The following is a 26900-nucleotide window of genomic DNA, read 5'->3' on the forward strand; positions in this document are numbered from 1 at the left end:
AGAATTCTACCACTACAAATAAAAGTAAATTTTCAAATCAAGTGATGTCCCTTAGGATAAAGGAAATAGGATTCATCTACAAGTTTCTTAGGTTAATTTTTTTTTTTTTAAATCAATTGAAAATGCCTGAAGAAGTCTGGAAAAAATGTAGAACCAGAAAATGTCCATTAAATGACAGATTTCAAAGTGGGGGAACCTGCTCTTTGTTGATCAAATTGGAATAGAGTGTATCTTGGCCTACTAATTCTTTACACTTTTTTCCTGTAATGTATCTTTCCTTCTGAAGAGTTGATGCAGTCATTCATATACTTTGATATAGTCATAATCAGTGAGGTCAGAATGTTTTAATCCCACTTGTATCTGTTGTTATTTAGCAGTATATTTTAGAATTTTGATGAGTCATTGGATTTATGATGATTTTGATAATTTATTTCTTGAAAATTGTGCAAAATGTATAAGGTACTTTATACTTTGTTTTGTTATTTATTGTCTCTTTGTATGAAACAAGAGACTTAGAGGAGCATCCTTTGTGTTTTGGTGCTTATTGTTTAATATTGCCTGACAGTTTTCCTCCTTAACGTACGGTATGATTTTCTCATTTCTAGCTTTGAATCTCTAAGAAATGACAATGGGTTTGAATTAAAGGCTCCGTTGTCAGAGTTCGAGAAAAGCAAAAATATTTCTCTTCTTCATTCAAGCAAGGAAAAAGTGAGAAGGTAAATTTTAATACAGTCCTTTTAGAGCAGTTTATGCCTTTGTAGGGAGAAATTACTTCCATGAATTTTGTAATTTTTTGTAATATTGTTAAAAGTCTAAGGGAAACTGGTATATCTTGTCGATGTTGCTCATTCCTTCGGTCATTCAATCATTCAGCAAACGTCCCTGACTTTGCACGGTGTGCCAAATTATAATTGGAGAAATGAGTCTCTGCCTTCAAAGGTTTCTCAATCTGGAGCTCACACAGGCTTCTACATAGCATATTAAATAAAAAATTATGCTTTAATACATATCAGGATGCGAAGAACACAGAGTAAGAACACTCTTAAAGTTAGTTAAGACAGAATAAGACAGAAGGAAGTCTCCTGAAAAGGAAATAGCTAAATTGAGCTTTTGATAAAAAAATAGCTATTAATAGCTGGGCTCGGTGGCTCAGCCTGTAATCCCCAGCCTTTGGGAGGCTGAGGTGAGTGAATTGCCTGAGCCTGCGGGTTCGAGACCCACCTGGGCAACTTGGCAAGACCTCATCTCTACAATAAATCAAAATGAGCCGGGCGTGGTAGCACGCGCCTGTAGTTCCAGCTACTTGAAAGGCTGAGGCGGAAGGATCGCCGGAGCCCAGCAAGTGGAGGCTGTGGTGACTGGGAGCGGCCACTGCACTCCAGTCTGGGCGACAGAATGAGACGCCAACTCAAAAAAAAAAATAGCTATTAATTTGGTTTCGAAGTCAGAGAAGAAACATTTTGTACAGAGAGACTAGTAAGCACAGAGGCTGGCAGGATCAGAGAGTACGGTGACACTATGGCACTACAATTCCTTCCATGTGGTTGGATGTCAGGACCCAAGTGAGACGAGGCAAGAAATGAGAGGTAGCAAGTCAGGGCTAGGTGTGCCTTGCTGCGGAATTCAACTGCAACCTGGTCTGTTGGTGAGCCACCAGGGAATGTTAGCAAAGGAGTGGTGTGATGAGATTTATATCTTAGAATTGGCTGGGTGTGGTGGCTCACGCCTGTAATCCCAGCACTCTGAGGGGCCAAGATGGGAGGATTGCTTGAACCCAGGAGCTCAAGACCAGTCTGGGCAACATAGTGAGACCTCGTCTCTATTTAAAAAATGTGTATGTGTGCGTGTGTGTTAGAATGAACACTCTAGCAGCATGGAAGAGAGTGAATTGAGTCTGGAGCCCAGAAGGAGTCTGTTGTAAGAAATGATGAGATCCTGAGCGGCGGTGTTATAAATGGGATGGAGAGGAATAATCCAGTTTCGGCTATATCCCTAGGTAGAATCAGTATGAGCATGCTGAAGGAGGGGTCAAGTGTAACTCCCAAGTGAATGGTGGTGCCATTGACTGATGAGGATATGTAGTAGAAAGGCAGTCTGAGGGGTCTGGGGTGAATGGTATACTTTTATTTTGGTCCTTGTCGAGTATGAATATCTCCAGGTTTAAACAGAGAAGAGTTGACCGTTTGATTTTAGAAAAAGTTCTAGGCTAGAAATACAGACTTCGAGGTGTCAGGGCACGGCATCTATTTGAAGCAAGGCTGCCCGCTGAAGCCTTTCCAGCCTGGTTGCTGTAGGGTTGTCAGACTTCTTTCTTGGTAGCTCAGGGGCCTAGAGAGGACGTGGACACTGTCAGTCCCTTCGGCCTTGACCCCGTGCCACTTCCACCGTATGCTAGTGGTCCGAGTCATCACAGAGCCCACCCAGAGCCAAGAAGAGGGAACAGGCCCCACCTTTCAGCAGAAGGAATTTGAAAGAATTTTAATTCCCGACGGCTGCTGAGGGGGTGCTGGTGATGGAGCCAGCATCCCTGAGAAGGCAGAAAGTGATGGAATCCAGAACCAGGTGGGAGACTACCTCTTCCACTGAAAATGGAGAGGAGGAGTTAGGCTCAGTGTGGACACAGATGAGTTTTTGCTGGGGCCAGGTAGGGCGGTGGGGAAGTTGAGCAAACTCTGTGCTGAATGGCCTCTCTATTATCTGCTGGAGATGAGTGGAAGGATGGTGAGGGTTGGGGCTTAGTGAGATGGGATGGTGGAGAGGCCAGCGGAGCCCCAAAGGGCTTCCTTCCTATGACTGCTGCCTTGGGCGGGCAGGTCAAGACTTGGAGCCTGCTGGATAGCACTTTCCTACAGATTTCACTCACCTGAAGCAAAAGGAGAAAAATGCAGAGCAACGAGTATTTTTAAAGCTACAGAGGGTACATTTATATCCTAAGGTTGAATTCTTCATACTTTATTTGGCATGAAAATCATGGTGATATTAATAAATGGTTACAATGACATGATATTAGAGACATTCTTTTTCTTTTTTTATTTTTTATTTTTTGAGTTGGCATCTCATTCTGTCACCCAGACTGGAGTGCAGTGGCCACTCCCAGCCACCGCAGCCTCCACTTGTTGGGCTCCGGCAATCCTTCTGCCTCAGACTTCCAAGTAGCCGGAACTACAGGCACGCGCTACCATGCCCGACTAGTTTTTGATCTATTGTAGAGACAACAAGTTGCACAGGCGGGTCTCAAATCCGCGGGCTCAGAAAATCCACGGGCTCAGAAAATCCACTCACCTCAGCCTCCCAAAGCGTGGGATTACAGGCTGAGCTATCGAGCCCGGCTGTTTCATTCTTTTTCATGTCCAGATCTGATAATGTTGGAAATCCTTTCTCAGTCCCCCAAAGTTATATGTTAGTTTTTTGTTTTTGTTTTTTTTTTATTTTAATGGCTGGTGAAAATCAAAATCTAAGAACTATTCATTTAGCAAACTAAAATGATGCTTTGGGGTGGGGTCCCCAGCCTCCGGTCCACGGCCTGTCAGGAACCCAGCAGCACAGCCAGAGGTGAGCAGCTGTGATCAGAGCTCCACCTCCTGTCAGATCAGTGTGGCACTAGATTCTCACAGGCGTGCGAACCCCATTGTGAACCCCCCATGAGAGGGATCTAGGGTTCGTGCTCCTTGTGAGAATCCAATGCCTCATGATTCCCACCCCTCATCCACTGGCCACTCGTCTGTGGAAAAATTGTCTTCCACGAAATGGGTCCCTGATGCCAAAAAGGTTGGGGACTGTTGCTTTGTGGGATATTCACCCCGTGGCATTATTTGAAAGGCTAGAAATCTGTTTCCCCAAAAGAAAAGCTGTGATAAAGACCCCTGCTTTCTCTTTAGAGGTTTTCTTGGGAGATACCAGGAGGTAACAAAAAAAAAAATTCTGATTAGTTTTCACCTTTCCTTCTTCCTAATCCTTCTGACGGTGCCTGCAAATCTGAAAATGCTTGCTTCTGGTCTGCTTCCTCCCATCCGCTGCTTTGCTTTACATACTTTTGTCTTGTTTGGTTTTCAAGCAGCACAGGGTAATGTGATGTTTGCCAGTGTTAAGGAAACGATGGTTCTGGCCGATGGTTTTGAATGTTTGCACTTGGAACCTTTTTTCTTTATAAAAATTCATAATACCCCCTTTTCATTATTAGAACAGATTAATAGCAATTAGCTAACTAATTCTTGTATTCTTGGTGAAATACCTTTCATTATAAATTTAAAAATACATAACCATGTTTTTATCTTGTAAGGCATATACTTTTCTAAGTGATGTCATCATCTTTTGTGTACCCATGAGTCTGACATGGTGATTTAGTCATTTTCAAGGTGTCTGCTCACTTGAAAAGAAGATAAAGTGAACTTTGTAGTTGTCTCTTGAAAATGAAGGCTTTTCAAGTCTTAGAAGTTCAAGGAAGATTTATTATAATTTTATGAGAAAAGGATTGGCAGTAGTGGGACACTGCCGGGGGTGGGGCACATAACATCAATAAGGGTACCCACACTTTACTTGTACAATGACTACCTATGTAACTAACCCTGAATTGTACCTCGCATTTCAAAAATTTATAAACAAACACACAAATAAATAAATAAAAGAAATTCAAGGAAGGTAGAACAGAAAGTTCTCAGAAGGTCCCAAGTTGTGTCTGGTGCAGAGACCTCTCCCTGTGAGTCCTTGTTTGCTTGAGACCGATTTGTACAGAGGAGAGACTCAGGTAGACGACCTTGTTTCCCATCTTAGGGGGAAAGTGTTGAGTCTTTCACCATTACGTAGGATGTAAGCTATAGGTTTTTGTGCATGCCTTTATCAGCTTTAAAAAAGTTCCCTTCTCATCCCAGTTCAACTTTTTATCATGAATGAATATAATTTTTTCTCTATTAAGATGTTTATATTATTTTCTTCTCTTTTCTGTTAATGTGATGATTACATTGATTTTTAAAATGCTCAATTCCAGTTTTGTCTTGATGTGTTATCCTTTTTATTTATTGCTGGATTAGATTAGCTAAGATTTTCTTAACAATTTTTGAATCTGTCAAAGATTCAAATCTGTCGAAGAATATTGGTCTGTAGATTTCGTATGTATTTATCTGATATCTGTATTAAGGAAATGCCGACCTCATATAATGAAATGGAATGGTCTTGTTTTCTGAGTTTAGAAATGATGTGTTTGATAGAACTCAACAATGAAGTCATATAGTCTTGGAATTATTTTGTGGGAAGGTTTTAATTACAAATTCGATTTCTTTAATGATTATAGGACTAGATTTTCTATTTTTTCTGTGTCAATTTGGGTTAATTTATGTTTTTCAAGAAATATATCCATTTAATCTAAATTATCAAATTTATTTAGCAACTTTATAATGCTCTTCTTATCATTTTAAAGTCGGTAGGTCTGTGGTGACAGCTTCTTTCATTCCTACTATTGATAATTTGTGTTTTCTCTCTCTTTTAAAGAAATATTTTATTTATTTTTTCATAGGGACAGAGTGTCCCTGCCAGCCTGGTCTCAAACTCCTGGCCTCAAGCAATCCTCCCTCTACAGACTCTAAAAGTGCTGGGATTACAGGCATGAACAACCACGCCTAGTCATTTGTAGAAATTCTTTATTCCTTTTTGTAAAGTTGCAAATATCTTCTCCTACTCTGTCACTTGTCCTTAACCTAATTTATTACATATTTTTGCGTAATGAATCCTTTTAAAATTTTGATATAGTAGATTTTTTAATCTTTTACTTTAAGGCTTATCTTTTTAAAAAATTTTTTATTTGAGTCAGAGTCTCACTCTGTTGTCCAAGCCGGGATGTAGTGACACAGTCATAGCTCCACTCCTGGACTCAAGCGATCCTCCCGTATCAGCCTCCTGAGTAGCTGTGCCACCATGCTGGGCTAATTTTATTTTTTTATAGATGTGAGGTCTCACTATGTGGTGCAGGCTGGTATCGAACTCCTGGTCTCAAGCGATCCTCCCACCTTGACCTCCCAAAGTGCTGGGATTATAGCTATGAGTCACCACGTCTTTTTTAAAGATTATTTTTTTATTTTAAAGATGTGGGGTACAATTCAGGTTTAGGTACATCAGTGGTCATCATACAGGTGAGGCTTGGGCCTCCTGTTGATCCTCACTTTGCCTGGTTTGGGATCAGGTACCCTTACTGGTGTTATATGTCCCCCCTCCCCTGGCAGTGTCCTGCTACTGCCAATCCCTTTCTTTTTTTTTGTTTTAAACCAGTAGCACAGTTGTTTATTATCATTATCAAGGATCGTGTGCTGTACATAATTGTAAATGCTATATTTTTATATAACTGGAAGTAAGTTGTTTACATCAGCATCAAAAACACATGAATAATGCATTGCACTTGATGTCACTATGGCTACAATGTTGTTAGGTGATTGAAGTATTTCAGCTCCATTATAATCTTATGGGACCATTATCGCATATTGCTGACTGAAGCATTGTTATGCAGTGCTTGGCTGTAAATGGAACAAAAATCTCCTTGCACTATATTTTGAAATAGCTTCAGAAGAAATACCTATGATTCAACACTACTTCAAAACCAATATCTTATGGTGTTTACTTTTTAAAACACATTATATACATTTCTTCATTTGATCATTGTGGTAGCAGGCTTATTCTTTTCACATTCTAGATGAAGGGCGTTCAGTTCAAATAAGTTACGACTCCCAGCCGCAAAGTCCACTTTAGAACTCTGGTTTACTTGGTCTTAGTCTTATGTTCCTTCCTTCTTATCACATTGTTTCCCATCAATGGCATTGCTTTTCATGGTCAGATGGAGATCATATGATAATAGTAACAATGGTAAAGAGATGTGTTCAAAGTGTTTTATGTCTGACACTTTTATTTGTATTTCAGCCAAAAAAAAAAAAAGCCTTCACTTTATGCCCAAACATAAATAAGAGGCCATGTTTTATGATCTAGAAAAAAGAAATGTTCTTCTAGCATTTCCTTAGGCTTTTTTCTTTTGCACAATGAAATATTTTTTATTTTTAAAAAGTGTCTGGGGATTGGGAAACACCTCTTATCAACAGGGTGCCTGAATGAAACGTAATTGTACACCTAACACTTAACTGTACCCCACAAAACCATAATAAAAAATATTGATTAAATAAAAAAAATGGGGTACAATTCAGGATTGGGTATACAAGTGGCTATCATACAGGTAAAGTTTGGGCCTCCCTTTGGTCCCTACTTTGCCTGGTTTGAGATCAGGTCCCCTATTGATGTTGTGTTTCCCCCCCTCCCCACCAAACCTCAGCAGTATCCCGCTACTACTCATCCCTTTCTCATAGTGTCATGATAAGTGTTCAGGGTTCATTTGTGAGTGAGAACATGTGGTGCTCAGTTCTTTGTTTCAGTGATAGATCATTTAGGTCTTTGATCCAGTTGGAGTTGATTTTTGTGTATGGTGTTAGGCAGGGGTCTTGTTTAATCTTCTGCATGTGGCCAGTCATTTTTCCCAGCACCAATTACTGAATAGGTTTTCCTCTCCCCAGTGGTTGATGGTGGAGGCTTTGTCGAAGGTGAGTTGGTTGAGAAATTAAGGTTTTGCTTCTGGAATCTCTATCCTGTTCCATTGGTCTATATGCCTGTTCTTGTTCCAATACCAGGCTGTTTTGAGTATTGTAGGCTTATAATAAGGATTAAAGTCCAGAAATGTGATTCCTCCTACTTTGTTTCCTTTGCTGAGGACTGTTTTGTAGATATTTGTGGTGGTTTATGTTTCCATATGAACTTATATATTGTCGTTTCCAGGTCTGAGATGAATAATGTTGGTAACTTGATGGGTATTGCGTTGAATCTGTAGATTGCCTTGGGTAGGATGGACATCTTAACAATGTTCATTCTTCTAATCCATGAGCATGGAATATTTTTCAATTTTTTGTGTCTTCTTTGATTTCTTTGAGCAGTGTTTTGTAGTTGTCATTGTAAAGGTCTTTGACTTCTCTGGTTAGGAAGATGCCAAGGTTTTCTTTTCTTTCTTTCTTCTTTTTTTTTTTTTGGTGGCTAGGGTTTTGAGGGTTTTTATCAAGAAGGGATGCTGAATTTTTTTGAAAGCTTTTTCTGCATCTAGTGATACAATCTTGTGGTTCTTGTTTTTACATCTGTTAACATATTGAATTACATTTATGGACTTGCGGATGTTGAACCAGTTCTGCATCCTAAGGATGAAGCCTACTTGGTCTGGCGGATAATTTTTTTTTTTTTTTTTTTTTTTGAGTTGGAGTCTCGCTCTGTCACCCAAACTAGAATGCAGCGGTCGCTCCTGGTCACCGCAGCTTCGACCTGCTGGGCTCTGGCGATCCTTCCGCCTCAGCCTTCCGTGTAGCCCGAATTACAGGCACGCGCTACCATGCCCAGCTAATTTTTGATTTTATTGTAGAGATGAGGTCTCGCTGCCCAGGCGGGTCTCGAACCCGCGGGCTCAGGCAATCCACTCACCTCAGCCTCCCAAAGGCGCAGGATTAAAGGCTGAGCCACCGAGCCCGGCTGGCGGATAATTTTTGAGGTGTGTTTATGTGTTGTTAGATCCGATTTGTTAGAATCTTGTTGAGAATTTTGGCATCTATGTTCATCAGAAATATTGGCCTGTAGTTCTCTTTCTTTCTTGTATCTTTACCTGGTTTGAATATCAGTGTGATGTTAGCTTCATAAAATGATCTCGGGAGAGTTCCGTCTTTCTCAATTTCCTGGAATACTTTCAATAGGAATAGTATCAGCTCCTCATTGTATGTTTTTTAGAATTCTGCTGGAAAGTCATCTGGTCCAGGTCTTCTTTTTTTTTTGTAGGTAGTTTTCTTATGATGGAGTCAATTTCCTGGGTGTTATTGGTCTATTTAGGGTCTCAATTACTTCTTGATTCAAACTTGGGAAGTTGCATGATATCGGAAATTCCTCCATTTCATTTAGATCTTCGAGTTTGTTTCCATACAGGTGTCCATAGTAATCTCTGGCAATCATTTGCATTTCCTTTTTTTTTTCTTTCTGAGTTGGAGTCTCACTCTGTCGCCTAGGCTGGAGTGCAATGGCATGCTCACGGCCACCACAGCCTCGACCTACTTGGACTCAGGCAATCCTCCTGCCTCAACTACTACAGAACTATAGGTGCGTGCCACCACACCTGGCTAATTTTTTTTATTTATTGTAGAGATGCGGTCTCACCAACTTGCCCAGGCTGGTCTCGAACCCCTGGACTCAGGCAATCCTCTAGCCTCTGCCTCCCAAAGTACTGGGATTACAGGCTTGAGCCACCGCACCTGGCCCAGTCGTTTGTATTTCTTCAGGATCAGTTGTCACTTGATCTTTTGCATTTCTGATTGTGTCTACTTGAGCTTTTTTCTCTCTTTTTCTTGGTCAATCTGGCGAGGAGGCATCTATCAATCTTGTTTATACTTTTAAAGAACCAGCTTTTTGTTTCACTGATTTTTTTCTATGATATTTTTGTCTTCTATGTCCCATATTTGGGCTTTTACTTTGGTGATCTGGATTCTTCTGCTGAAGCTAGGGTTTTGGTGGTCTTGCCTTTCCAACTCCCTTAGGTGATTTGTTAGACTGTTAACATGACTTTTTTTTTAAATGTGTGTGCATAAAACTATACATTTCCCTTTACAAAAGTTTTTGTTTAAGCAGTGCTATAGCTGTATTGCATACATTTTGATATGTATTTCACTATCATTCAGTTCAAAATATTTTCTCATCTCCCTTGTGATTTTTTTCTTTTATCAGTGACTAGAGGGGATGTAACTTAATTTGCACGTACTTGGAGATTTTCCAGGTATTCATTTATAATTTAATTAAGTTGTTATCTGGAGAACATGCTCTGTAAGGTTTCTATCCTTTAATATTTTCTGAGACTTGTTTTCTAACCCAAAGTATGGTCTGCCTTGATGAGTGTTCCGTGTGCATTTGAAAAGTGTGTATCCTACTGCTTAGGGTATAATGTTCTATAAATATTAATTAGGTAGAATTGGTTGATAGTATTTTTTTTTTTTTTGAGTTGGAGTCTCACTCTGTCGCCCAGTCTGGAGTGCAGTGGCCGCTCCCGGCCACCGCAGCCTCGACCAGCTGAACTCCGGCAATCCTTCCGCCTCTGCCTTCCAAGTAGCCTGAATTACAGGCATGCGCTACCATGCCCGGCTGATTTTTTGATTTATTGTAGAGATGAGGTCTTGCTGCCCAGGCGGGTCTCGAACCCGCAGGCTCAGGCAATCCACTCACCTCAGCCTCCCAAAGACACGGGATTACAGGCTGAGCCACCGAACCCGGCTGATAGTATTTTTCATATGTTCTATACTCTCATTGATTTATTTTAGGGTTAAATTCTTCAATGATGACTATAGATTGGTCGGTTTTTCCTTTTATTCCTGACAGTTTTTGCTTTAGTTTTTGACGCTGTTAGGTACCTGTCTTCTTGATAGATTTACCCATTTATCATTAGTAACTGATAATGCTAATTATCTATCTAGTACTCCTTGTCTTAAAATCTACTTTGCTATTAATATAACTTTCTTGTGATTAGTAGTTGCATGATTTTCCTGTAACCTGTATATGTCTTTAGAGTATCTCTTGTAAATAACAAGAGTAGTTGAATCTTGTTTTTATATTTTATTTGCCCATTCTGGCAGTTTGGAGTTCAATTAGAATGTTGAGACTATTTACACATAATAAGTTACTATTGAGTTTGATTTTAGGTCCATAATTTTTCTATTTGTTTTTACTGATCTAAACTGTTTTTTATTTACTTTCACTTTCTAAACTATTTTCTTTTTTTTTTTCTTTTTCAACACTAACATATTTTATTTTCCCTCTTTTTCTCATTGCCTTCTTTTGGTTTTATCAAATAGACTCTAGCATTTCTTTTATCTCTCCTACTGTCTTTTTATCTGAAATCATTTTTTATTGGTTGTTCCAGGGATTATCATATTCATCCTTAACTTATCATAGTCTACCTTGGATTGCTATTATATCCTTAAAATACAACAGTATATCTCCATTTACCTTCTTCTAGCTTTTGTCATTGTTATCAGACATTTTACTTTAATGTGTGTTATCAACCCCACATTGTTATTAGTTTTGCTTTAAGCAGTAAGCTGTTGTTCTAGTTGTCTATTATTATGTAACAAATTACCCCCAAATTTGGTGACTTCAAACAACCTGTTTATCCTGTCTCATGATTTTATGGGTCATCAATTTTGGGCAGAGCTTGGCTCTGTGATTCCTGTCTGTGTGGTTGTAACTGTGGTCACTCCATGGTGTTCAGCCAACAACTGGCCTGTATGGAGACTCCAGCACAGTTTCATCCACATGTATGGTCTTCTGGTGGGCAGAGTTGTGCTCAGACAGGCTCTTCCCTTTCTTTGTGGTCAGCATCTCTCCACACGGTCTCCCTAGAGAGCTAGAAGAAGCTCTTACACGACAGCTTGGGGTCCATGAGACCAGTGTCAAAACTGCATTTTCAGAAATGCTACTTCCAGCACTTTTATCAAGTTACTCTCTAGATATCTTTTGTTAAATCAGGCACAGGCCAGCAGGACTTCAGGGGGAGAAGAAATAGACCCTGGCTCCTCACTGGAGGAATGATAAATCATTTTCATTCACTTTAATCTGTAACTCTTTTTTAACTCCCAAATTTTAAGTTCTTGTTTAGAGTAAAACAGGCTCTCCGCTGTCTATAAGGTTATTTCTAAGTTGCAGAAATTCTCTCTCCATGAATGTCCCTGTGGTGCCATGTTTTGCTCCTGTATTCCCCCACTCAATCTTGGCTGCCACAACCAGAGGGACAGAAAATGAAAGGACACTTTTTTCTTGCATCTATAGTGCAACTCTTAACAGCAGAAATAACCACTCCAGCCCTGTCAAATAGATGTGTACTATTAGTTTTTAACATGTTAGTAAATTAGAAAACTATCCTTTCATATCTGCCACCATATTTATCATGTTTTATAGTCTTTACTTCTTTGTGTAAATTATATTTCCATCAGATATTATTTCCCAACAGCAAATAGTGAGATAAAGACATTTTTAGAGAAAAGACAACTTATAGATTTTGATACCAGTAGACCTGCAGGGTAAGAAAGTGGAAGGAAATTCTTCAGACTGAAGGGAAATAATACCAAATGGAAACTTGGATCACCAGGAAGGACTGGATACTATCAGAAATGATAGCTATAAAGCCGGGCTCGGTGGCTCAGCCTGTAATCCTGCGCCTTTGGGAGGCTGAGGTGAGTGGATTGCCTAAGCCCGCGGGTTCGAGACCCGCCTGGGCAGCGAGACCTCATCTCTACAATAAATCAAAAAATCAGCCGGGCGTGGTAGTGCATGCCTGTAATTTCGGCTACTCGGAAGGCTGAGGCGGAAGGATCACCGGAGCCCAGCAGGTCGAGGCTGCGGTGGCCGGGAGCGGCCACTGCACTCCAGTCTGGGCGAGAGTGTGAGACTCCAACTCAAAAAATAAAAAATAAAAAATAAATGATAGCTATGTAAGTAAAAACAAACATTTTTCCTTTTAAATTATTTAAAATCCTTAAGAATTACAAAAAATCATAGCATTGTATTATGGGAGTTGGTAATACATGTAGGTGTGGTTCATATGACAGCTATAGCATAAAGAGTGAGTGGGAAGAAAGTACTTACATGACTTCAGCACTTATACATTTTATGTGTTGTCATAAAATATTAACTCTAAATAGACTGAAAAGTTCAGATAGATATTGTAGATATCAGATAAAATTCAGATAGATATTATAGATTTAAGGAACAGCCTTAAAGAAATAGGCAAAATGTATAGCCAAAAGATAAATTCAAATTGGATTTTGAAAAATATTCAACAAACAAGCCAGGAAAGGAAGAACAGAAGAACCAAAAAAGTATAAGAGAAAAAGGGGGGGGGGGAAGTAAAATGGCAGATCTTTATTCAACAATATCCAACTTATAGGCAGAGATTTTCAGAACAGATAAAAACAAACAAAGCCAAGACTCAGTTATCTGCTGTCTGTAAGAGACAAGCTTCAACTATAAAGATATAATAAAGTAAATTAATGGGGAAACAACCACTGTGGAAACAGTAGGTATGAGAAGACTGGATTTGCTATGTTAATGTCAAATGAAGCAGACTTGAAGACAAACAATGTCACTTGAGGTAAAGAGGAATGTTTCATAATGATAGAAGTGTCAGCTTCTCAATATGATATAAAAACTACAAGTAGCATGTGATCATAACAAAGCTTGAAAGTATTTGAATCAAAAATTTACAGAACGAAAAGGACAAATAGATAATTCTACAACCATTGCTGGAGATTTAACACCTCTCTCTCAGCAATTTATAAAACCAGATACCAGAAAAATCAGTAAGATATAGAAGTAGTGAACACACTATTAACCACCTTGGTCTAATGGATGTAATAAAACATTGCACCCAGCACCTGCAGGAGTATACTCCTTCTGTTTAAGGACACCTGGTCATTACTTAAATAAACTGTATACTGAGGAATATAAGAAGTTTCAGTATATTTAAAAGAGTTGACTCCATAAAGAATGTATTCCCTGACTACAATGAAATTAAATCAGAAGTCAGTAAGACTAAGATCTAAAGGGAAATTTCAAATACATGGGAATTTAAAACACTTCTAAGTAACCCATAAGTAAAAGGGAAAAAAAATCACAAGAAAAAGTAGAAAATATTTCAAAGTGAATGATAATGAGAAGAGAATATGTCAAAAGTTGTGAGATGCAACCAAAGCAAAACCCAGTGAAGACAGTAAATGTTTGTATTAGAAGAGGCAAGAAGTCTAAAAATCAGTGATATGAGGCTCCATCTCAGGATACTAGAAAAAATAAGACAAAGTAAATTCAGAGAAAGTGGGGCAAGGGGCAGGCTAAGAAAGGGAATAAACACAGTTTACCAATGTCATGAAAGAAAGTGGGATTCTCACTGCGGATCCTATTAATATTTAAATATAAGATATACTTGGAATAAATTTAGGACAATAATTTCAATAATTTGAATGAAATGGACAAATTCTTGAAAATCAGTTTTCCAAAACTGATATCAGATGAAGCAGAAAATCTGAATATCCCAATATATTTAAAAAATTGAGCTTGTCACCCAAAACCTTACCAAAGAGATGGCTGGGTATGGGGACTTACACCTGTAATCCCAGCCCTTTGGGAGGCCAAGGCGGGAGGATCACCTGAGCCCAGGAGGTCAAGGCTATGTTGAACCATGATTGTGCTGCTGCACTTCAGCCTGAGTGGCAGAATAAGACTCCCTATTCAAAAACAAACAAAACCTTCCCAAAGAGAGAACACTCTACTCAGATGATTTTAATGACAAATTTTAGCAGTCATTTAAAGAAGTAATACCAATCTTAAATTCTTACCAAAAAATGGAGGAAGGAACACTTTCTAACCCCTTCCATGAGGATAGTGTAATCCTAAACCTGATAAAGACATTATAAAAAAAAGAAATTGGCAGACCCATATCTCTCATGAACGTAAACACAAAATACTTAATATAATTTCAACAAATTTAATCAAGACATAATGTGTCATGACCACATCAGGTTTATCCTAGAAAAGCAAGGCTAACATAATGTTAAAAAAAAAAAAAAATCAAGGCCAGGCACAGTGGCTCACACCTATAATCCCAGTAATGTGGGAGGCCAGGGTGAGAAGACTGCCTGAGCCCACGGGTTCAAAACCAGCCTGGGCAACTTGACGAGACCTCATCTCTACAACAAATCAAAAAACTTAGGTGGATGTGGTGGCATGTGCCTGTAGTTCCAGGTACTTGGAAAGCTGAGGTAGAAGGATCACCGTAACCCAGCAGGTTGAGGCTGCGGTGGCTGGGAGCGTGCCAGTGCCCTCAAGTTTGGGCGACAGAGTGAGACTCCAACCCCCCCAAAAAAGAAGAAAAAATCCTATGATATTCATCACTTTAACAGAATAAAGGGGGAAAGCCATGTGGTTTAGTGCTTCTGCTGTTTTTGTTTCACCTCTTCTACAGTGGCAAAACGTTTCCCTTTTGAGGACATTTTCAATAGGGGAACCAAACAAACAAAAAATTACTCGGGGTGAGATCAGGTAAATAGGGAGAGTCGGGCATGGGGGTCATGCCGTTTGGGGTCAAAAGCTACTGAACACTCAGCGTGATGTGGGCAAGTGTGCTCATAATCCCAAGTGAAATGGGCAAACGTGTTGGAAAAGTTACAAAAAAAATCACTGAAGCCAAACACAGCCTTTCACAAGAACGCTCGCTGGTCCACTGATGCTGATGGGTTCCTAGAACACTTACCTAACAGGAGAGGCCTGTACCACAAGGGGCCTGCCCTCCAAAAAATAATTCCGTTTTTTTAGTGTTCTTCTTTGATCCCCCCTCATACTTGCTGTAAGATTTTTTGGAGATGCTGTTCGTGGCAGGCAAAAGCAATATGGGGTGAAAAATATCTGAAATGTGGTTGTCCCATGGGGATAGGGATGGTACTGATTAGGAGGGAGCTTAGGTGACTTCCTGGGGTGGTAATAGGGTCGATTAGGATTTTCGTTACACAGTTGTACGTATTTGTCCAAACTCATAGAATGAGACCCTAAGATTTGCACATTTTGTTTCCTGTCACTTTTACCTGAAGATAATTTGAACTCTAGCTATATGTTCAGCATTGTAATATGCTGAAATCTACAGCCAGCTTTGAAATGCTTTAATATATCCAAATGGGTTGATACATATGAACGACCCATTTGATGATACACATATGAGAAGGCAAATACCAGCTGAGCATCCCTGACCTGGAAATCTGAAATCGAAATGCTTCAAAATCTGAAACTTTTTGAGCACTGACATGAGGTAGCGACACTTTTCCTTTTTGATGGTTCAGGTTCGGTGTATGCAAACTTTGTTTCATGACAAAAATCACTAAAAATATTGTGTAAAATTGCCTTTAGTCTATGTGTACAAGGTGTATGTAAGACATAAATGAATTTCATGTCAAGTCTTGGGTTCCAACCCCAGGATATCTCATTATATGCATGAAAATATTCCCAAATCCAAAAATATCTGAACTCCAAACACTTCTGATCCCAAACATTTTGTGTACAGATGCTTAACCTATACAGTGAATGTTAATTGTAGACCCTGAGTAGTGGCTATGTAGGTGTTCACTGTATAATTCGTTTAGCTTTTCTGTGTGTTTGAACATTTTCCAATAAATGTTGGGAAAATATTTAAAAGTATTTTAATAGTTTATTATGAAACTGATGTCTCGCAAAAATATTTGAAAAATATAGAAAGTAAAGGGAATAAAAGTGATCCATAGCCCACTCACCCAGAAGTAGTTGTGCTTGATGGTTTTGCCCTCAGTCTTTTTTCTAGACTTTGTTTAATAGCTAGGATTATATTTTATATGCTGTTTTATGTCCTGTGTTTTCCCCAGGAAACTTTACAACACATTACTTCCGCTGCCAGACGATAGTCTACTGAACAAATATATTATAGATTACTTAAGACATCCTCCTAGGTCATGTGCTTATTTTGGTATTATACACTATACTCATGGGTATATCTGTGTACAAAGAGTGTGCTCTGTGTTTGATTCCCTCCTTAGGATGGACCCTTGTACGTGGAAGTACTGTGTGTGAAAACATTCTAAAGCCCTCTGTACACATTATCAAGTTGTTGACTGGTCCATCATTTTCCTTTCAGACTAGTTCCTGAGACACCCCTGCAGACCCCCAGAGTTCCTCAGAGTTCAATGAGAATGTCGCTGATGCCAAATATTTGAACTCAAATATTTCACTGGCTAGATGTTAAGCTAGACATTTAATTTCATTCTTTACCATTCTGAAGTCTAGAGAGGTTAGTCACTTGCCTGAGGTCTCAGCAGAGCTGCCATTCCACCCTGTATATGTCGAGGCTGTGTCCGGCACACAGCAGGTGCTTAAAAATGTTTACGAAATGAGCACATGAATGAATGAAGGCACCATGAGCTTACATCAGTAGATTCACATTTCCCATCGGTTTCCCTTCAGAGCTATGGAGGACTTAGGTTAGTTTCTTTCTGATACTAGCCTGGATGTCACGCTCATTTGCACGATGGTTTCCTTATTCTGTCTACACCTAACCTCGTGTAAAGGACGCAGCCTCTTGATTTTCCTTTGGCTGAAACCACAGAGTAACACGGAAAGCCCCCGTGTTCCATGACGCTAATTGGTCTGTGTTGGAAATGCAGTCCACAGTCCAGTGATGGGAAGATCCTTTCTGCTCTTTGCCTTTTAGGCTTCTAGTGTGAATCACAAAGGGTTTTGGACAGAGTGAGCATCTCTCTCCTCAGAGGGCAGCGTGGTCTGTAGGTTTCCATCGGAGTAGGGAGGGAGACATGGTAGGGGGTGTGTCGTCCCCCAGCATCTGGGCACCCTGGCACTGCAGCAGACCTGGGGTGATGGGCTGGCTATCATGGGCACACGCAGTGCCCTGGCGGCAGTTCCTGGTGCGGCGGCAGTGGAGTGGGCACCCCAGGCCCCTGTGACTTCGGGGGCTATGAGAGCTGCTGACTTGTGGGGGACACAGCCTTTCTCGGATACAGAAACTAGAGGGGAGGGAGACGGTTCCTTTACAAACACACCCGAGAGGAAGGGTTGCTTGTCCTTGGGTATGAGGAAGAAAATGAGACTAATCGTTCCTTATTACTTGCCATTCTCTGTCCAGAGAAAGAATCAAGCATTGCTGCGAGCAGCTGCGCACTCTCTTGCCGTACACAAAGGGGAGAAAGAACGATGCGGCGTCAGTTCTTGAGGCCACAGTTGATTATGTGAAGTACATCCGGGAGAAAATCCCTCCAGCTGTGATGGGCCAGGTATTCCACTGCCAAAGCACTGCATTTTATTCTTATAAACAATGCCCTCTCTAGTGCTACAATTTAAAAACAGGTGTTTTTTTGTTTGTTTTTTGTTTTTTTGAATTAGGGTTTCACTCTGTTGTCCAGGCTAAAGTGCATTAGCACTATCACAGCTCACTGGAGCCTCAATTCCTTGTGCTCAAGCAATCCTCCTGCTGCAGCCTCCTGAGTAGCTGGGACTACAGGTGAACATCACCATGCCTGGCCAAATTTTTTTTTTTAGTTGGAGTCTCACTCCATTGCCCAGGCTGGAGTGCAGTGGCACGCTCATGGCCACCCCAGCAGTGACCTGCTGGGCTCCGGCGATCCTTCTGCCTCAGCCTTCCAAGTAGCTGGAACTATAGGCACTCACTACCACGCTCAGCTTGTTTTTTTGATTTATTATAGAAATGAGTTCTCACCAAAGTTGCCCAGGCTGGTCTCAAACTCATAAGCTCAGGCAATCCTCTAGCCTCAGCCTCCCAAAGTACTGGGATTACAGACTTGAGCCACCATGCCTGACCAATTTTTTAATATTTTTTTGTAGAGATGAAGTCTCCCTATGTTGCCCAGGCTGGTTTCAAACTCATAGGCTCAAGTGATCCTCCCGCCTTGACCTCCCAAAGTGCTGGAATTACAGACCTGAGCTACCATAGCTGGCCTTTGTGTATATGTGTGAAAATAATCTATATATAAAAATATCTTTCTATCACCATGTTTTCCAGATTACAGAAGCACTTCAGAGCAACAGGAGGTTTTGTAAGAAACAGCAAGTGCCTATCCAGCTCTCTCTCCCAAGCACAGTCATGGCACAAAGGTATGGTAAAGGGCTCCTGGGAATCCAAAGTCTGCTTGTTACTTTTCTCCAATGCTGATGCTAGACATGTTGACAGAGACAGAGCCCCTCCACCGTAAAAGCTCAGGGATTTATTAAGGGTTGTGGACTTCCCCATTGCTGATGTGTATCATTTCATTACAGTGATAAACACAGGTAATATTCTCAGATCCATGGTCCTTTCATTGTTTGACTCACCCTTACTTCTCCTTTTTTTATTTCTGAGTGTCTTAAAGTGGGACTTTGCCACCCGTGACTGTAGGGACAGGGATGGTGGCGACTCCACAGAGGTGTGGTAGATTCCAGTATCCCTCTGTCCCAGAGGTCATGGCTCTGGAGAGCGGCCCAGCCTGATTTCAGTTAGAGGTCCTTAAAGCTGATCACTGGGAGAAAATGGGACAGTGCCAAATGATTGCTTCCTTATGTAGGCTGGTTAGACTACATAAACAAAGGAAACTATAGAAGAAAAGTGCTTCATTGCTGTACATCCCGAGGAATCATCATGGGTCGTGTTCAACTCTTTGTTTGTATGTCAGCGGAGGGTGCATTTTAGAACACGCATGATAGCTGAGCAACTGAACTCTGCAATGTTCCTGTTGTTTTCCTTGAAAAACATGCAAAGTCTTTTTTCTGTACTTTCAAGGGAGAGTGGAGTGTTGACGAGCACGTATTCACCTGTAAGAGGGGTCCAGTTCCTGGCTAATGAGTGCTTGGATGTGTATTCTGTTCCTGCTGCAGAGGGCTCATGGGATGCAGCTGTGGGAGGTGAGCTCTGCCTAAGGCCCATGCCACCTAAAGTTCTCTGAGGCCCACATGACCACCAGAGCATCCCGGGCTCCAGTGCATTGGCTGCTGCAACCAGGGAATGGAGCAGGAAGATCTCACTATGAGTCTTTCTGGTGTTGTCGACTTGAGGTGCACACGGTGGCCACAGGCACTAAAATAGTGTCGTCCCAGAAACTGGGCTCAAAATGGACCATCAAGACCAGAAAGCTCGCCTTTCTGATAGATGATAGTCACACTGGTGACTTTGTTTATAGTATGATGGGAAGGGGAATGTCCATATTAATTCAGTGCTAACTATATACTGAGCATTTAATGTGTTACTTGACGTAGGTTCTTCATGTCTTTGCTTAAGTGTCACTTCTCAGGGAGACCTTCTTAGCCACCCAGCTAAAACTGCATACCCCACCCCACCATAAGCTTAATATGGGTGGGGGATGCCTTACCCACTTTCTCTGCTGTTTGTCTTTATAGCACTTACCACCTTCTACTATTCTTTACTTGTGTGTTTTGTTTATTGCCTAGCTTCTAGATGTTTAGTTTAATTCCTCTACTTCTGAGGTCTAGAGAGGTTTAGTCATTTGCCTGAGGTTCCAACTAGTAACTAGCAGAGCTGCCATTTGACCCCGTATATGTCGAGGCTGTGTCCGGCACAAAACAGGTGCTTAAAAATGTTTATGAAATGAGCAAGTGGATGAAGGAAGGCACCAAGAGCTTAAATCAGTAGATTCACATTTCCCATCTATTTCTCTTCAGAGCTATGGAAGACTTAGGTTAGTTTCTTTCTGATACTAGCTTAGATATCATTCTCTCATGCGTAATGGTTTACTTATTCTGTCTATACCTAACTCCATGAAAGCAGGCACTTTCTTTGGCCTGTTTTATCCATTGCTGTATTTCTAGTATCCAAACTGACACACAGCAGGGGCTCAAGAAATCTCATTATACAAACTTTCATTGTGGAACAAATGTTTACCCACCTGGAGGTATTTTTGTTATACAAGGAGACACACACGCACACACACACAGACACACACAAATCCTAGAATTTATTTATAAAAAATTGTGTATTTATTCTTTCATGTTTACACTTCATGTAAACCTTCAAAGCACTCTCTGTTTTTGAGACAATACACCTATCAATATACCTTTTCCACTTCTCAAAACAGTCTTTGAACTCATCAATTTTGATGCCTCTGAGTGCTTCTGCTGTTTTTGTTTCACCTCTTCCACATGGGCAAAACATTTCCCGTGAGGAATTTATTCACCTGGGGAAAGAAAAAATATCTCATTTGGAGCAAGGTCAGGAGAATAGGGAGGGTGGCGTATGGAGGTCATTGCCATTTGGGGGCAAAACCTGCTAAACACTCGGCATGGTGTGGGCAGGTGTGCTTGTCAATCATCCATCATGAAATGGGCAAACATGTTGAAAAAATCCCCTCCAAATTCACCAAAGCTGAACACAGCCTCTCATAACACTAACTGGTACACTGATGCTGATGGGTTTCCAGAATACTTATCTAGTAGAGGAAGCCTGTACTACAAGGGGTCCAGCCTCCAAAAGATAATTCTGTTTCTTGAGGGGTCCTCCCTCATATATAAGCCTAGGCATACCCATGTGCTTGCAGAAACAGGAAGATGGAAAAACAGTTGAGTCAGAGGAAAAGAGCACAGCTACCATTTTGTGACTTTTAGTATCCCTGAAGGCTACTCTCCATTGAGAAACCAGGCGATGTGGCCTCCTGACCTGTTCGATGCTGCGTGATGGGGTGGACTCTCTCCTCAGCCCTCCAGTCTTAGGTATCCCTTCTGCCGACTTCTCCCAGCGGGTTCTGCTCTCTCTCTCTCTCTGTCTCTCTCAGGGCCTCCCCTGTGCCAGGAATGTCCATCCCCATCACTCTCCCTGGCTAGCTCCAAGTCCATCCTTTGGCTCTCAGCTCAAACGTTCCTATCTCAGAGATGGGGACACAAGCACGGACAAGATGCAGCTCTTGTTCTTATGGGGCTCACAGGTCAGTGGCAGAGAGGGTCACAGAAGCAAAATATGGCTCACATAGTATCTGACTGCTCTAGTAGAGATCCCGTGCATACAGGGGACATAGTGGAAGCCGTGGGAATACACAGGGTTACTCTGTGTGGTATCTAAAGTCAGAAGAGAAAAGGCCCAAAATAGAACCCAGCCCTCCTCATGCATCCGGTCAAATAGACTGCAGGGTGTTTTACGAGTCAGTGTGGACTTTTTTCCTGACTTGAGGGAGAGGAGAGGAGAATAGAAAAAAATAGTGGCCATGGGCCATGGGTAATCTGCTCAGAGTAGCTGTGACTGAATGTGACACAGAATGATTACATCAGCCCCGATTAAATCAGATAGGGGTCAGGCCACAGGCATATGCCTGTCAATGTTATTTTTTGTCCATGCACTACTATTTATATCCCGCAGAGTCTCTGAAGCACTTTTTTCGTGGCTGCAAGTTCAGGTCTTTCTGTGCCCAGCGTCTCATGGCATTGCATCGCCTGAGGAGATGGCCCTTGGGCAGACACAGATATGCTAGGACCATAGCCTGTGGCATGTTCCAAGCCAGGAGACCTTGAAGGTCAATGAGCCAAAGTCCCATTCTTATCTTAAGTACATTTTTGCATTTGCATTATTAACCTAGCTAAGATCATCACTGTGTTCATTTTTTTATGTATTTCCTTCGAGTCTTTTCCAGATATATTTTTCTATAGCAGTAATTACATGGGACATTTATTTCGTCTCTCAATTTTTTTAAAACTTTGTGCCCTATGTACTCTGTTTCGTTGTTTCTCAGCCTTTCTTACCATTTTAATGATTATAATCGTTTATCAGATTTTAGGGTCATCTTCTTAGCCACCCTCCAGTCACCTATTTTAGCATCAGTTGCTTATTTTACAACTGCATTATTGACAGGAAATACTTTTCCATATATAGGGTTCTCTGTTTTGGACTCTTCCCTGGACTGCATTCCTGGAAGTACAGAGCAAATGAGTTAGAGAACAGAGAATGCTCAGCTTTTTTTGGTTTGTTTGTTTTCAAAGTTTATTTCTTTCCTTCTCTTTTTTATTTTTTTATTTTTTTTTGAGTTGGCGTCTCACTCCGTGGCCCAGACTGGAGTACAGTGGCATGCTCCCAGCCACTGCAGCCTCAACCTGCTGGGCTCCAGCAATCCTTCCTACCACACCCCCCCAGCCTTCCAAGTAGCTGGCACTACAGGCGCATGCTATCATGCCTGGCTAATTTTTGATTTATTGTAGAAACGAGGTCTCACCAAGTTGCCCGGGCGGGTCTCGAACCCGCGGGCTCCCAAAGCGCAGAGCAACCGAGTCCAGCGATCCCTGACTTTTAGTGGCACACAAACAGTAATGTACAGCATGTGTCTTGCGCCGACTGTCACCATCAAAATGTTCATTTTTCCAGTGGCATTTGCAGTCGTACGTTTGTCATGTGAAGAAATGAGGACAGGGTACACTTTATTTCCAGTGTGATAGCTGAGATACAGAGCTGCATGTACTAACAGAGACTTGTTTTCTTTACTGAAGGCCAGCCAAGCTCCGCTTCGGAGAGGGCTGTTGGTGATCCGCGTAAATCCCAACTTCCCACTACAGTGTGCTCTCTGAATTCCTTCCATGCCGTCAGTTATTGCTCTCAAGCCATCCCTGCCTGTGATGCGGCTGCCTCCGCGAGTCAGAACATTTCTGTTCATTTACCTCCAGCTGTGCCCAGAGTCTCAAAATTTCTCCCTCAGCACTGCAATTCTGGGTTGGGCCGGACATGTGCGACGCATCATCACTGCCTGGTGAGTCTTCAGGAGCCCAGGGGTCAGACGGGACCCTTTCCTGCCAGCCCACAGGGGTCCCTGACTTGGGTTTTGTTGTGAGTACTCCGTTAGGAAGGCGGGACCCTAAGAGCTGTGTGAGTTCCTCAGAGATTCTGCCCTGACATGTGGAGAGGAGGGGCTGTGAGCCAGCCTCTAGTTCCCCAGCTGCAGGGCTGGGGTCTGGCTGTGGCTCTTCTGGTTCCATCTCAAGTGTCTAGTTGGAACCCGATTGTCTCCAGAGCTCCCTCCCCCCACCACCTCTTCTACTCGGGGCTTCCATGTGCCCATCCCGTCGTGCCATCCTCACCCTCAAAGGGCTCCATCCCAAGCTGCCGCGTGTCTCCAACACGCAGGCAGGCAGCATCACACACACTGTGATGGTCCCTATGAACCTGTCCTTTCCAACACCAGCCAGGCTGTGTTCAGGTCCCAGGTGTCCCCGTACAGCAGCGCCCATTCCGTTTCGGCACTGTGTGGACCATTATGCGAAGAATGTCACACATAGAGGTAGACATGATCAAGGCCAGAGGCAGTGGCTCACGCCTGTAATCCCAACAGCTGGGAGGTCCAGGCGAGAGGACTGCTTGAGCCCGGGCCGGGCATGGTAGTCCCAGCTTCTCGGGAGGCTGAGCTTCTTGGGAGGCTGTGCCAAGGAGGTCGAGGCAGCAGTGAGTGGTGATTATTGGGCTGCCGCTGCACCCCAGGCTGGGTGACAGAGTGAGATCCCATTTCAGGGAAAGAAAAAAAAAAGATAGACATGATCCCCGCCCTCATGAGGTTGAAGAGTCGTGAGGGTGCAGGCGAGGAAGCAGGCAGTCGTGATGGGGTTGGAAGCAGGTGGGAGGAGGGCTCTGTGTGTAATCTAGTTTGGACTCAGGAGAAGGTGGGGACCACTTCCCCCGGGGAAGCCAGTCTATATCCAAAGACCACAAGTTGGCCAGGTAGAGGACTTGAGAGGCAGGAACAGTCCTGGTAGATGGGTCAGTAGAAGAACTGTCCAGTTCTAGAGGAAGAACCAATTCCGACTGGTCTTCTTAAAATGGGCTTCTGACAACTTCAGTGTCCTTGCTGATACTTCTGCACATTAATTACAGCTAACGTGTTTTGAGCACTCAGTGTGTAATGTGTCAAATACTCTATACTTAGTATGGATGATCTAATGAATCACTGAGGCAACCTTTTGAGGGAAATACCCTCACTGGCTCCATGTGACATCTATAAAACGGGAATAATAGCGACCTTCCTAAAAACTATTTGTGAGAAAAATATTCCACAAAGACATGTTAAAACATAAAGTGTCTACTTGGAAGGTTGAGGCAGAAGGATCGCCGGAGCCCAGCAGGTCGAGGCTGCAGTGGTCGCGAGCATGGCACTGCACTCCAGTCTGGGCGACAGAGTGAGACTCCAACTAAAAAAAAAAACAAAAACATAAAGTGTCTACAGATGGAGTAACGTTTCTCATGAGCATCAGTTTTCCAACAGGAAGACTAGGGTAAATGAGAGGAAGGATCATGGCCAGGTGCAGTCGCTCACACCTATAATCCCAGCACTTTGGGAGGCTGGGGCAGGAGAATCGCTTGAGCCCAGAAGTTGGAGGCTATGGTCAGCCGTGATCATGCCACTGCACTCCAGTCAGGACTAGAAAGTGAGACCCTGACTTAAAAAGAAAAAAAAAAATCATTATTTTTTTTTTTTATCATTGACTTCTTTTTTTTGTTGGAGCAAGTTGTAAAAAAAATAGCAAATAATACATATTTTAAAACCCATAGGTTTATTCACCTGAAGATTTCACATCATTTCATATTGCTTTAGGACAGAGAGAATACACTTGTGACATTACGGGTGAGGATGGACCAGGATCCCATTAATGTGAGGTTTTGGTTTTTTTTCCTTTGCAGCAACAGTTTTGGGCATATTAAAAGCACATGTCTGAAATTCACACTCTAGAGCACCCACTGGGCGCAGTTTGACAATACAGGAAAAGTGGAACAAAGAATGATTTTGAAAGCTCCACCCAGAGACCTCATATCAAAAGAGCTGGCGTCCTCTGACTTGTGATGAAAGTGCTCAAAACTTCTGCAGATGGAAAGACCAGCAGCAAAAGGGCCGGCCGGACTCTCTCACTCATCTTCATACGCACTTGGCTCTCCCCCCGCCAGAGAGCCACAAGGACAAATGGCCTTGGTGACCAGCACTCTTTTTTCTCAAAACATATTCCACAAATTATGAAAAAAGTGCACTAAAAGAAGATCCAGAGAGAGTGGATAAAGTGGAGCAGGCACATTGATACCTTGTGTCACTGAGCACGGATATTGCAACTACATTGCGACTCGCTTCCTATGTTTCGTGCCCCTGTGTATCAGTCACTTATTTCTGGGTGGTATCTTTCCCAGGTTTGACATCTTAGAGAATGTCCTTCTGTGCTCACCATCCAAACCGAGCTGTCTAGAGAGAGACTGAGAGAGGGGTCTCCCTCCTCACTTGGCTACCAGTGATTAAAGGGATGAGTGTGTTTTTGCATCTCTCAACCCCATGAGTAAAACGGTAACTAACAGGTAAATTTTTCTTTCTGGATCTTCAGTTACAGACTAGCAGATCCTTACTTTCTTCATTTTTCTTCTCTCCCTCCCTGGGGTATTAGAAAAGTCTGCTGAAAATAAGGAGAGGAAAATGTTTGTTTTATATTTCACTGAAACGTTCTTATGCATATGTTTTATTATTAAAGGAAATATCCCATTCTGACCCTGAAAACTGTAATCCATTTTTGTTTTGTTTAATAAACAGATGTTCCCTCTTTTAGTAGTATGCTGTAGGGAATTTAATTTCCTTGAGTTTTATTTGAGAAGCTTAAAAATTACTGTAGGCATAGCCTAATTTTCACATCAAATTGTATAACTTTTCTTTGAGGATGCCAAATGATGGAATCTGTAAATATTTGACATGCTTTATAAAGGAACTGGAAGTTTCCACTAAGGGTTATTTTTACACCCGGGTGCTTGATTCTTTCTTCTCGTGCCTTTGGGAGTCATGACTTTGACATTGGGAGAGAGCTTGTGGAGGTATTTTGAGGACTGGGATGCCTGCCTGTGTTCCCAGCTGGTCGTGATGGCTGCTGGGGCCTTTCCTTGGCGTCAGAGTTTCCCTGGATCCCCAAGTGGGCTGTGAGAGAGACCTGAGGCCAGGAATTCAACAGAGGACCAGACAGTGCGACCCCTGCAGCCATCCCCCAGCTCCCCTGCAGCCATCCCCCGGCTCGCTGCACCCTGAGTCCCCTTCTCTCAACACAGAGAGGAGGCTCCCAGATTCACTGTCAGAGCCCAAGGCCAGTGCCCATGATCCTGAACTTCGTACAAGTGTCCAAATCCCTTCCTCCATAGGAGAATTTTGCTCGTAATGAATCATCCTGTTCCAAGGAAGCTCAACTCTTAGCCAAGAAGAAAAAAAAAGAAAAACTTGAAAGAGCAGGATTTTCTTTGTAGAATCAACTGTCACGAAACAGCTGCCGTGCTGTTTTCACCACGAAATGGTGCAAGG

General features: G+C 42.0%; 1 protein-coding gene across 1 annotated transcript in view; it reads left to right on the plus strand.

The window, feature by feature from the left end:
• The window catches only part of LOC103262738 (spermatogenesis- and oogenesis-specific basic helix-loop-helix-containing protein 2-like), a 50238-nt gene extending 23887 nt beyond the window's left edge, over window positions 1-26351 (plus strand). Inside the window, exons 6-11 of the mRNA XM_008060379.1 lie at window positions 606-716; window positions 17744-17891; window positions 18638-18729; window positions 19391-19512; window positions 23089-23345; window positions 25265-26351. Of these exons, the coding sequence (XP_008058570.1) occupies window positions 606-716; window positions 17744-17891; window positions 18638-18729; window positions 19391-19512; window positions 23089-23345; window positions 25265-25285 (751 nt within the window). The 3' untranslated portion in view covers window positions 25286-26351. The remainder of the gene's footprint in view (window positions 1-605; window positions 717-17743; window positions 17892-18637; window positions 18730-19390; window positions 19513-23088; window positions 23346-25264) is intronic.
• The last annotated feature ends 549 nt before the right edge of the window (window positions 26352-26900 follow it).

This window comes from Carlito syrichta, unplaced genomic scaffold, assembly GCF_000164805.1.
Source record: "Carlito syrichta isolate Samal-C Ts95f unplaced genomic scaffold, Tarsius_syrichta-2.0.1 Scaffold304601, whole genome shotgun sequence".
Lineage (NCBI taxonomy): Eukaryota > Metazoa > Chordata > Mammalia > Primates > Tarsiidae > Carlito > Carlito syrichta.